At 42.4% G+C, this 12,726-nt stretch overlaps 1 protein-coding gene across 1 annotated transcript; it reads left to right on the top strand.

Moving 5' to 3' along the window:
* Positions 1 to 6,338: 6,338 nt before the first annotated feature.
* LOC133497309 (sorcin-like) lies at positions 6,339 to 12,666 on the top strand. The gene is made up of 8 exons (XM_061813355.1): positions 6,339 to 6,498; positions 9,897 to 10,115; positions 10,197 to 10,266; positions 10,346 to 10,389; positions 10,481 to 10,628; positions 10,923 to 11,036; positions 11,116 to 11,174; positions 12,086 to 12,666. Exons 1-8 carry the CDS (start codon positions 6,475 to 6,477, stop codon positions 12,110 to 12,112), a joined length of 705 nt encoding a protein of 234 aa, XP_061669339.1. The 5' UTR covers positions 6,339 to 6,474; the 3' UTR covers positions 12,113 to 12,666.
* Positions 12,667 to 12,726: the final 60 nt, after the last annotated feature.

Below are 12,726 nucleotides of genomic sequence, written 5' to 3'. Positions count from 1 at the left end.
TGATATCCTTCTTGTGGAGCGAGTTTTTGGTTTTCCTGGCTGTGTGGTTTGAGTCATTGTCATGTTGAAAGACCCAGCCGCGTCCCATCGTCAGTGCTTTGACTGAGGGAAAGAGGTTGTTCCCCAAAATCTCACAATACATGGCCGCGGTCATCCTCTCCTTAATACAGTGCAGTCGTACTGTCCCATGTGTAGAAAAACACCCCCAAAGCATGACGCTACCACCCCCATGCTTCACAGCAGGGATGGTGTTCTTGGGTTGGAACTGATCATTCATCTTCCTCCAAACACCGTTAGTTGGAATATGACCCAAAATTTCAATTTTGGTCTCATGTGACCACAAAAATGTCTCCCATGACTCCTCTGTATCACCCAAATGGTCATTGGCAAACTTAAGACGGGCCTTGACATGTGCTGGTTTAAGCAGGGGAACCTTCCGTGCCATGCATGATTCCAAACCATGACGTCTTAGTGTATTACCAACAGTCACCTTGGAAACGGTGGTCCCAGCTTTTTTCAGCTCATTGACCAAGTCCTGTCGTGTAGTCCTTGGCTGATTCCTCACCTTCTAAGAATAAGTGAGACCCCACGAGGTGATATCTTGCATGGGGCTCCACTCCGGTTGAGATTGACGGTCATGTTTAGCTTCTTCCATTTTCTAATGATTCTTTCAACAGTGGACCTTTTTTCACCAAGCTGGTTGGCAATTTCTCCGTAGCCCTTTCCAGCCTAGTGGAGTTGTACAATTTTGTCTTTGGTGTCTTTGGACAGCTCTTTGGTCTTGACCATGTTACAAGTTCGAGTCTTACTGATTGTATGAGGTGTGCAGGTGTCTTTGTGCAGCTAACGACCTCACACAGGTGCATCTGATTCAGGATAATACATGGAGTGGAGGTGGACTTTTAAAGGCAGACTAACAGGTCTTTGAGGGTCAGAATTCTAGCTGATAGGTGTTCAAATACTTATTTGCAGCTCTACCACAGAAATCGTTAAAAAATGGCACATTGTGATTTCTGTATTTTTCTTTTTAGATTACGTTTCTCACAGTGGATGAGCATCTATGATGAAAATTTCAGACCCCTCCATGATTTCCAAGTGTGAGAACTTGCAATATAGCAGGGTGTTCAAATACTCATTTTCTTCACTGTAAATAGTTATTCTAGTAGCGAGCCAGTGATCCTTGCCGTACTTCCCGCGTCAACACGGAACTTGGAAGCACGACGTGATTACAGACAGAATAGAATAAGATACTGAGCTGCAACAATCAGATGTGTCGTCGTCATCCTCGGTGTTGTCAGTTTAGGGTGCTGGAAAGTTGCGGCCGGCCTCGGTCCCGTTGACAGCATTGAGTAGGGGCTGCTGTGCTGTCAAACTTTGAAGTGGTAGTCAAGACTGTTGCGCCCCCAGAGAGGACAGACAGCAGACACGAAGGAAACAACTTAACTTCAGGGATGAGGGACGGATGCAGGGGTGAGGGAAAAAAGAAGGACAGATGGTAAATGAGTGGAAGGGGGGAACAGAGGGAGGGACAGAAAGAGAGATATATAAAATGAAGGAAGAAGAGGTGAAAGGTGGAAGGAAGCAAGTAAGGATGACTGATTGTATAAAAAGGGAGGAGTAAGGAAGGATAGAAAAAAAGGGATGAAGGGAGAAAGACACAAAATGAAGGAAGCAAGGGAAAAATAAGGATGGGAGGAAGTAATTTGTAACAGAGAGGGAAATATAAACTGTGAAAGAAAGAAGGAAGCAAGCCGGCCAAAGTGAAGGAATGAACCCAGGCCCTCAGAACTGTGAAGCCCATACGTGACCGTAAAGACTAATTTACTCCCAACTTCTACTTCCTTATTATCTTTATCCTTAGAAGGATGTGCTTCCTTCCTCATCCGTATCCACCATTATCATCATCATAAAACAGAACGAGTAAGACAAACATTCTAAACGGTGTATACATGAATACAAATGAATATATCGGTAATGCCAGTATCTTCCATTTTAGTGTAAATAAATTGCACATAGTGTAACAACAACAAACAAAACAAACATTCAGAAAAACCTGTGGCATATGAAAAATATAATAACGATAATAATAATCATGCTTCATTTGTTTTTTAATTGGTTGATGGCCATCATTGAAGTCGATGTCACTTCTCAGCATTTAGCAACATCGGTGGCTCCGTCGCATAGCGTTAGCATAACAGCATATTTGTCCCATGTCCTTTTGGAAAACTCCCAAAACATAATATCAACTTTTACCAAGCACATTTATATATTTTTAATTGAAATGGTAACAGTAATTTCAAGCAGATGTGTGACCAAATTGAATTTCCAGACCGTAACTCACCAGTGGAACCCACCGAAACGCTTCTTTAGGGGATTCTGAGCCCGTGAGGCCACCACTTTCACAAAACCCGACCTGTACTGGATTCCCCCGTTGACCCAGTACTGTAGAGCTCAGACAGTTGCACGGCAGGATCGTTAAACGTGTTGAGGCGTCTTATCTTTCAATCAGCCACTTTACAGACGACTTTCGATTTGCCAGTTTTCTGTCGTCGCCAACTGTAATCATCTGTGCCGCAAAATGTTGGGCCAGCAGAGCCACACCGTTTTCATCCATCTTGGAGTACAAATATAAAATGACGCTGAATCAGAATAGCGGTTAGTCTCACGAGCTTCAGCTAGTCCGATTACTGCTCATCTTAAAATATGATACAGACGGGACCGTGGATGAGGAATGAGGGCATGCACCCTCGTGACCAGGACGTTTAGCGCAAAAACTGCGTGACAATGAAAACATTTTTTATATCACAGCACTTGTATCATCAAAGTGTGGAAACACTTGTCGCAGGATGACATGCTTTGTACTATGCTACAACCATGTGGAGATATTTGATTAAAACTGTTAACGGTTACATGCAGAAGATGCAAGTTTATGCTCAAATACAATTAAAAAAACAACTGCAAGGGAAACAATGAAATGAGACGTACTTGATTTTTTTTTTTTTTTTTTAATTTCCGTGGCTGGCTACGGTCTTAACAACACGTGACAGAACACAAGATGAGACTGGCTCACTGAAGCGTAAAACAGAAGCAATTTGGAAATACTTCATCTTCATCTCACTTTGAACAAGAGTGTGTAGAATTTTTTTAATCTGCTGTATTTGGATAATAAAAGTTAAACATGTATTTTCTTGAAAGAAATATTCCCTATTTCTTTCAAGAAACGACTTCCATACACAAGAACCACGTGTTTGTGAGAACAGCTTCTTTCCTCAGAGGATACGCAAGAGCACACCTTATTTCCATCATCCCGGAAGGTGTGAGGTGATGATTGGTCACAGTAAACAGTAAAAGCCAGTTGAAAGCTTAACAAATAGAAAAGCTGAGCATTTATGGGAATAAACACCATTTTCATCACTTGTTCCAGTCACGGCGGACATCCTCTGCCAACAAATCTTCCCTAATGCAGCACGTCTTGTTTGAGGAGTAGCCGACAATCTTTCCATTTACATGCCACGAAACCAAATTGCTTGGAGATGACATTTTGAACACATTTAGTGTCAGTTCAACAGTCGAGTGTTTACAAAGTGTACCAGGATTTTTTTTCCCCACTCTCAATGTGAATCCACTTACCAATATTGTTTGTTTTTCACAATGAAACAGCAGTGTGATCGAATCCCAACAATCGGTTGGGTCGATAGACACAAGAGTCCAATTCTAATTCCAGTTTGCGTTTCTGTTTTTACATTAAGGACAAAAGTCCTGCTTTTGTTTTGATTTCATCATTCAAAGAAAAAAAATCTTCAAGCAACATTTTTCCTCCTGTTTTCGAAATTTTAGGATGAAAGCTGCAGCTGGCTACTCATTTGGACTGAATGGGTGGCAACAGTGTAAAAATGGAATGAACTATGAACTGAAATTTGGACTAGTTCAGGTGGAAATGAATTTTTATGCAACTGCAACCTTCACAAGTACCAGTCCCAACCAGATACCTGATACTCATTAGAACTAAATCAATATATTGTGTTTGCGTGTGTATGGGTGAAAGGAATGTATTAGCTTTGTAGGCTGTCATGTAATGATGTTCATTCATTTTCCATACGCTTATCCTCACTAGGGTTAAACCAGAAACACGGGATACACACCACCACCAAACAAACGACCAATCACAGTCACATTCACACCTACGGGGATTTTAGAGTAGCATGCTTACAGGCATGCTACTCTAAGGAGCTCTACAGGTTGGCCAGACAGAGGCATAGAGATGGGAAGGATGTGCAGCAAGTAAAGGTGATTAAGGATAGCGATGGAAATATGTTGACTGGTGCCAATAGTGTACTAAGTAGATGGAAAGAGTACTTTGAGAAGTTAATGAATGAAAAAAATGGGAAAGAAGGTAGAGTAGAAGAGGCAAGCGTGAATGACCGGGAACTGGGTTTGATTAGCAAGGGAGAAGCGAGAAAGTCACTGATCAGAATGAAAAATGGAAAGATAGTTGGTCCCGATGACATACCAGTGGAGGTATAGAAGCAATTTGGTGAGGTGGCTGTGGAGTTTATTCAATAGGAGACTAGCGGGAGAGAAGATGCCAGAAGAATAGAGGAAAGGTGTGCCATCCCCATTTTTAAAAACAAAGTCAATGTTCAGAACTGTGGAAACTATCGAGAAATAAAGCTGATGAGCCATACGATGAAGTTATGGGAAAGAGTAGTTGAGGCTAGACTCAGGACAGAAGTAAGTATCTGCGAGCAACAGTATTGTTTCATGCCTAGAAAGAGTACCACAGATGCATTATTTGCCTTGAGGATGCTCGTGGAAAAGTACAGAGAAGGTCAAAAGGAGCTACATTGTGTCTTTGTAGACCTAGAGAAAGCCTATGACAGAATACCAAGAGAGGAACTGTGGTACTGCATGTGCAAGTCTGGTGTGGTGGAGAAATATGTTAGAATAATACAGGACACGTATGAGGGTATCAGAACAGCGGTGAGATGTGCCGTTGGTGTGTCAGAAGAATTTAAGGTGGAGGTGGGACTGCATCAGGGTTCCACGCTGAGCCCCTTCCCGTTTGCGGTAGTAATGGATAGGCTGACGGACGAGGTTAGAGTTGATTCCCCTTGGACCATGATGTTCCCAGATGATATTGTGATCTCCAGTGAAAGCAGGGAACAGGCGGAGGAACCGTTAGAAAGATGGAGGTACGCACTGGAAGGGAGAGGAATGAAGATTACCCGAAGTAAAACAGAATATACTGTATGTGTGTGAATGAGAGGGGTGGAGGAGGAAGAGTGAAGCTCCAGGAGGAAGAGATAGCGAAGGTGGACGACCAATACTTGGGGTCAACAATACAGAGCAATGGAGAGTGTGGTAAGGAAGTGAAGTAAAGGGTCCGAGCAGGGTGGAACAGTTGGCGGAAGGTGTCTGGTGTTCTATGACTGAAGAGTATCCGCCAGGATGAAGGGCAAAGTTCATAATACAGTGGTGAGGCTGGCCATGATGTACGGATTAGAGACGATAGCCCTGAAGAAACAACAGGAAGCAGAACTTGAGGTAGCAGAAATGAAGATGTTGAGGTTCTCGCTTGGAGTGAGCAGGTTGGATAGGATTAGAAATGAGCTCATTAGAGGGACAGCCAAAGTTGGATGTTTTCGAGACGAGGTTCGAGAGAGCAGACTTAGATGGTTTGGACATGTTCAGAGGCGAGAGAGTGAGTATATTGATAGAAGGGTGCTGAGGATGGAGCTGCCAGCCAAAAGAGCGAGAGGAAGACCAAAGAAAAGGTTGATGGATGTTGTGAGGGAGGACATGCGAAGAGTGGATTTTAGAGAGGAGGGTGCACGAGATAGGCTTAGATGGAAAAACATGACGTGCTATGGCGACCCCTAAAGGGACAAGACGAAAGAAAAGGAAGAAGAAGGTGCAAGTTACATGCATCTGGGAGGAAACCGGAGTAACAGGTGAAAAGCCACGCAGGCACATGCCACAAAGGCGAGGCCAGATTTGAATCCTCGTCCTCGGAACTATGAGGCAGACGTGGTTACCAATCGCTCATCGTGACGTTCAATGTATTTTGAATTCGTTTATAGGTGACTTGACACATCCAATATGGTGGTCGCACGCGTAATGCAGCAACGGTAGAACGTCCGCAACGGAGCATCTATGTAAATATCTGCACGGTTAGAACCCGAGACAGGATACAGTCGCTCTACTTCTAATGGGGTAGCCGTTTCAATATACAAGTTGTACAAGTGACAAGTTATGCAGTGTCGAATCGAGGAGGATTCTTTTTTTTTTTTTCAATCTTCATTTACAACAATAAAAATGTACCCAACTGGGGGCGGGTGTAAAAACGTCACTCAATGGATTCTACTTCCGCTAGCGTCTGACAAGTAATTACCAGAAATAGAAAAGGGTGCCACTTGTCTTATTCACGTCTGAACACTATTCAACTTGTACCAGTTTTCTTTTTAAGTTACACAAATGGCTTACCCGGGATACGGTGGGGTGAGTGCATCAAACCGCCTCAATGTGTTTTTTCGTCGTAATTTGTGTGCCTGGCAAAGAGATAAACGACTTCCGGGTTGGGAAAACAACTCAAAACATTTACCTAAAATGGTTACGATCGTTCTGCATTTAAATTCTATGCGAGTGAAGAACGATAATATGACGAATACCAGATACAATAAAACAGAAGTAGTGTACTTATGCTGACTAAGTTTGTCCGACTTCAACCGTGGAGTGGAGCGGTAGGACGGCACAGGGATGTCGGCGAAACCACTTACCCTTGCCCATATTTGGCGTTGGTTGCTAAGTGAGTAAAAAGTAGCCTGGTGGATTTTCTGGCAGCTGACAGACAGCTGGATGATTTTGGGATCAGTGGTTTAGTGTTTTTGAGATCCTCGTAAGGCTAAATCAATTTCACTTTTGTATATTTCAATGCAGTTTTAGTCACTGTGATTTCACGGGCCCGTACGCGTGCCATCGCAGTCGCAAACTGCACAGTCGAGCACTAATAATCACGCGTGTAAAATTTGTGATGAGTAGAAATACATTGATTTTGAAAGATGTCGCTTATTTTGTGTAGTCTTGACCAATATCCCCTCTAAGCACAATCTCATAATTATTTTAGTTAGATCCTGAAACATTACTTGTATTATATCCCAGAAATGTTTTAATGTAACTGGGGGGTTCCCAGATTCCCCCCTCCAAGATCGACTTTTCAAGCAGCCTGCCTCTCGCGATCGACGGGCGGGGAGGAGACGAGTGCACGCGCGCATCGCCCCACTGCCGTAAATAGGAGGTCGTCTTGCTAGTGTAGCGCCGGAGAAATTGAGTCTGAGTCGGAGTGTCGGACACAGGAACAAAACTTGTTTCATTGGCAGACATCAAAACACTACTCGCATAACGGCGGGAACTCTTTGAACCTTCTCTCCGAAAGAGCAACAACAAAAACAGTCCGTTCGGAACTCCGTACCCCAACTCGGTGTCCCGCGTAAACACCACACTAGAACACGCCTTTATGTACGTGCTCACGACGCATTGGATCTGAATCAAGCGACGAGGTGTATGATAAACGTTTTTTTTTTTTTTTTTTTTTTTTTTTTGGGCCGCCATCACAATCAACTAAAACTGCCTCGAGATCGACGCATTTAGCACCCCTGGTGTACCTGAATTTCCTTTGACATGGCTCATTGTGTTGATGACCTTCATCGTAGATGCGCTCGCTGTACGTGAAAAACCTCGGAACATGCACTTTTGGCATAGTTTCTGAACATGCTCAGTACGGTTAACTTGCATTTCCTGTTTCCGGGTGAATACTGATTGTTTAGGAGCAGGCTTGTTTTGTTACCAACATTTATGAAATAAACATGTAAATTAATGTCAAGACTACACAAAATAAGCAATGTCTTTCAATATATATTTTTTCTACTCGTAACAAATGTTACATGCGTGATTTTTTTGTGCACAACTTTTGCGCTTGCTGTGCTTTGAATATTGTATTTTCTGCCACATCTCTGGATTTACTCTCCATTTTAAAGCATTAGAGATGATTTGATCTGAACAGCCTATGATTTTTTTGGATTTCTTTATAAGGTAGTCAAACATTTAATCAAAGTATGCTGTTCTTCTGTTGAAGGACCCATTTTCCTCAGGCTTTCATGGAGAAAAGCATGTTCAACAGGTGCTAGCTTCATCCTTCAATAGAGGCCTTCTGATTTACACCTGTTTTTCACAAAATTGATGACCTCATTGATTGAATGCCACAAATGCTATTTTTTTAACACACCCCTTTCAACAAATTGCCCAATTGCACAGACTTGAGACTGTGTATATCATGAATGCTGGGTCTTGTTGATTTTCTGAGAATCTAATCTACCTATTGATAACTTGTTTGACATATAGCATTAAAAATATACTGAAAATGTAGATTAATCTGGTTAGTCACATTGGACTGCTATTGTTTTGAACACTACTATACGCACTCTACACCCACTGAGCTGCACCACCGATGACCCCCATCGCACCTCTGACTCCTCATCCCGTGTTGTCTATCCACAATCAGGGTGTGTGAGGTATCTTAAGCAAAAAAAAAAAAAAAATCAACACAGTGGTGGGGCCAGACCTTGTAGCCCCCCCCCTGCCTCAAAGTCCGTGCGGACCAGCTCGCTTCAGTCTTCACACAGATTGTCAATAGATCTCTGGAACTATGTGAAATACCATCCTGTTTCAAACACCCCACCGTCATCCCAGCCCCCAAGAAACCTACAACCCCGGATCTGAATGACTACAGGCTAGACCATCTGAAGTCATGAAGTCCTTTGAACGCCAAGTCCTGGACCACCTCAGAAGCGTGACGCAGTCAACTTGGGACTGCACTTCATTCAGGAACATTTCGACGCCACTGGGACCTACTTGAGGATTATGTGGAACCAGGAGCAGTGCTTCTTAATCAATCACTTAGCAAACACTCATGCCACTCGTACATATTTTTTCAGTTATCACATCTGGGCACATACCCATGTCAAAGAGTTCCTTGGGGGGCTGACGCAGGGCTGAGGAGGTGCGGGTGTCGGATTGGGCTCCAGCACATTGGTGCCGTTTCCTGGTCTGGGCACCCTGCACCACTGCTCTGCCCCCCCCCCCCCCTCCCGGTTTTAAATGCACAACACACACTCATCCCCTTTTTCTTTTAATACACCGCATAGACCAATCTATGGGGGGCGATGGGTGGATGAATGGTGGTTGGCTGTTTTGGAAGTAATGCCTAATCGACATCCCAAATTACCAAAATACTAATCACTTTAAAGTGGTTCAGTTTAGTGAGGACTCTGCACCATTTGGACATTGTTGCCACATTATCTGTAATCTTTCATGGCTCAGTGACTCTCCAAAGTGTTTTTTTTTTTGTCTCAAAAATATATATTTTTGGTCACAATGGCGTTTTCATATGAGAGCAGCTCCAACTACTATGGATTTTTGATATGGAGTACTTGGCAAATAAGTGATTCTGATCATATAATAAACACTAATTTCTGCGTGAAGATAAATTGTTTTGTTGCAGCAGCACTTCTGGAGGCAGTTTTATTGTAGAGTAAACCTTCCCCCTGTAGTGAGGGGTAAAAATTGAACTAGGACTTACGGGAGGGGGGACCTATATTTGAAATGCAATGCACAACATGTAAAACACTTTAATAGAAATTGAGTTTTGTGAGTATTTTGAACACTAATAGTTAAACGTCATAAAATAAGTAACATCTAACATCTCTTTCCAGCTCAATAAAATGATAAAAAGCTCTCACTTTGTAAATTACAAGGTGCCATGCACCGTTTCACAATTTACTTGTTTGTAGCATGAAGCTTTTGTGAATAATTTCCAACCTTGAGTCTATTTCCTTACTTAGTATGGCAGCCCAATGCTGCCCCAAGGAATGCGTGGAGGACCAATGGCAAGACCTGCACTGAATCACATGGTTGGACCAACGCTTGGACCAATGGGAGGTGCACCGCCACAGGGTGGCGGTTATGCCCCTTACGGAGTAGGCTATCCGGGCACATATGGTGGTTTGGCCCCAGCTGCCAATGACCCAATGTGGGGTTACTTCACAGCCATTGCTGGCCAGGTATGAAAGGAACAAAACTGTCATCTGCAGCATCTTCTGGCCAGCAGACAGAACCTCATGAGGTCTGACATTTGTGTATAGGATGGTGAGGTGGATGCGGTGGAGCTGCAGAGGTGTTTAACTCAATCTGGCTTCACTGGAACCTACAACCGTGAGTGGCCTTGCTCTATGCCAAGCCATGAAAAAAAACTGTGGTTATTTGTACAAATTGTGTTTTCTTCTTGTTGCAGCATTTAGCTTGGAGACATGCAGAATCATGATTGCGATGCTCGATGTATCCTTTTGCATAAAACTGCAGGTAACTGCAGCGGTAAAGTAATTGTACATGTTTACGCAATGTTGAACCTTCACCACGCCATCACCAGAGAGACTATACGGGTAAGATGGGCTTCAATGAGTTCAAGGAGCTGTTTGTGGCGCTGAACGGCTGGAAGCAGAACTTCATAATGTTTGACCGGGACAGTAGCGGTACTGTTGAGCCCCACGAGATGAACCAGGCAATCAGCTCTATGGGTGAGAGACAGATGAGAATATGAAACATTGCTCTTTAGTGCCATCCGGTGGCATCTTGAGGCCAAGAACCTATGTTGAAGTGAGGGGGATGAGCTTCATTTTGTAAGGCCGTAACTTTGTGAAACAGTAAATATTGCTTTGACCCAATTACAAAGCTTTATTGTGAGGCTGGAACATACCAGTGTCATCTCAGTTCATCTCAACTCCCCCCGAAAATTGGATATTTGAATACATTGAGTTCAACCTGTAAGTCGAGGTAACACTATATAGCATTTTATTTTTTTTTTAAACCAGGATACCGCATCAGTCCTCAGGCTCTGAATGCTGTCATCAAGCGCTACAACAAAGGGGGCCGCATCTATTTTGACGACTATGTGGCCTGCTGCGTCAAGCTTCGTGCGCTCACAGGTAGCACGCGTACTATGTGAGAACCAGCTGATTGTCGCCCTTCGACCGCTTCCACACTTCATGTATATTCTCATTGCAGATACATTTAAGAGGAGAGATACCATGCAGCAAGGTTCTGTACATTTTGGCTATGATGATGTAAGTTTCAGTACCTCCCACATGTGTCCGTGTGCTGTCTTCAAAATCACTTCGGTTCTCTTCAATTACCTTTGATAGGGATGTTTGATACCACTTTTTTTTCAGACCAATAAAACAGTATGAGTATTCACTCTGGGGTACTCAAAGTTACTGTCTACTAACACCAAGAGTACTTTTGATAATATCAAATTTCAACTAACACGATAACAGACCTTTCTTTCTTCTTTACGCACGTTCGCTAATGTGTCATACCCTTGCAGTGTAGCGCCAACTACAGATGAGGAGGACTTGCATGTTATCCCCCCCCCCCCCCACCTTAAGTATCGATGGCTGGTGTCCGCAGCCTTCACAAGTACCCAATAGTTTGAAATAAGGCTGGGATTGACCCGATACCTGGTATTGCCACTTGCTTTTCCCATCCCAAAGGGGGAAAAAAATACACTTTTACAATAACGAATTACTATGCTTGATCCTTAATGTATGTCATGTAAAATGTCAAAAGCATAAGATGGATCCAGTTGCTTGAAATGAACAAAATTATCGTCAAAAAGATATTTTCTTGAAACATAAAAGGTGGTTTCTATTTTAAGATCTCTATTTTCAAATGTAGTAGCTTGTTGTTGGTACACTGATTTTAATAATGTGAGACTTTGACTTTGAAAGGTTGGGCTTTTCTATGTAGACTGAACAACATCAGGAAATTTCATTGCTTTGCGTATTTGTGAAACGATTACACAACATAGAGACTGGTTTTCGTGGTTATAATCGAAAACGTGTATAATGGCTTTCTCCTGGCATATGTTCAGTAATAAGTGAATGACAAAGTATTCTCAAATATAATCAAAATATAACTTGCTTGTTTAACTGTTAACTGTCTGTTATTGATTTTATGAAATTGTGCTGTCTTACAGTTCATCCTTTGCACAATGTCCATTTAAGTGATGCTGGTGGGTGGAGCAACCGTGTCAAAATCCTTTTGGTGAGCCAATTAGGGATTGCCCCTGGACCAATCACTGTACAGCAAAAGCAATCATGGCCAGTTGGGTGGGTGGAGGCATTATAGACACGGAACCTTTTTGCTTGTAAAGCTTGCGCAAACATTAACAATGTATTTGCTTATTATGGGATGTGCACATACTAGTATAATTTTTAAATGGGTAAAGCCAAGGGTAGAGGAATAGTTTATAAAAGTGATTTGGTGACACCTGTGCCATTTAATGAATGTGCCAACGTGGAGTGAAGATCATGGGGTCTTATAGAAAACTTTATACAAAAATATTTTCAATACATGGACAGTATCAAGTTGTATTTTTGTAGCCCCTAAAAGAGACTGCACGTAACCGGTGCTGTAGTATATCTTATTTTGTTACTCACAAGGTATTTTATAAATCCTGTATTCTTTGTGTTTATTGATTTTTGTACAATTGTGCAAATTTTCAAGTCTCCTTGCACATTCTGTTCAATTTCATTAAAGAACAAACATTCAGATCAACTTTGGTGAAATTATGCATTGTATTAGATTTTTTCAAACAACAAAAAAAATGCATTACAT

This window comes from Syngnathoides biaculeatus, chromosome 2, assembly GCF_019802595.1.
Source record: "Syngnathoides biaculeatus isolate LvHL_M chromosome 2, ASM1980259v1, whole genome shotgun sequence".
Lineage (NCBI taxonomy): Eukaryota > Metazoa > Chordata > Actinopteri > Syngnathiformes > Syngnathidae > Syngnathoides > Syngnathoides biaculeatus.
The sequence above is the reverse complement of the archived record's forward strand: the minus strand, read 5'-3'. Positions and strand labels throughout refer to the sequence as shown.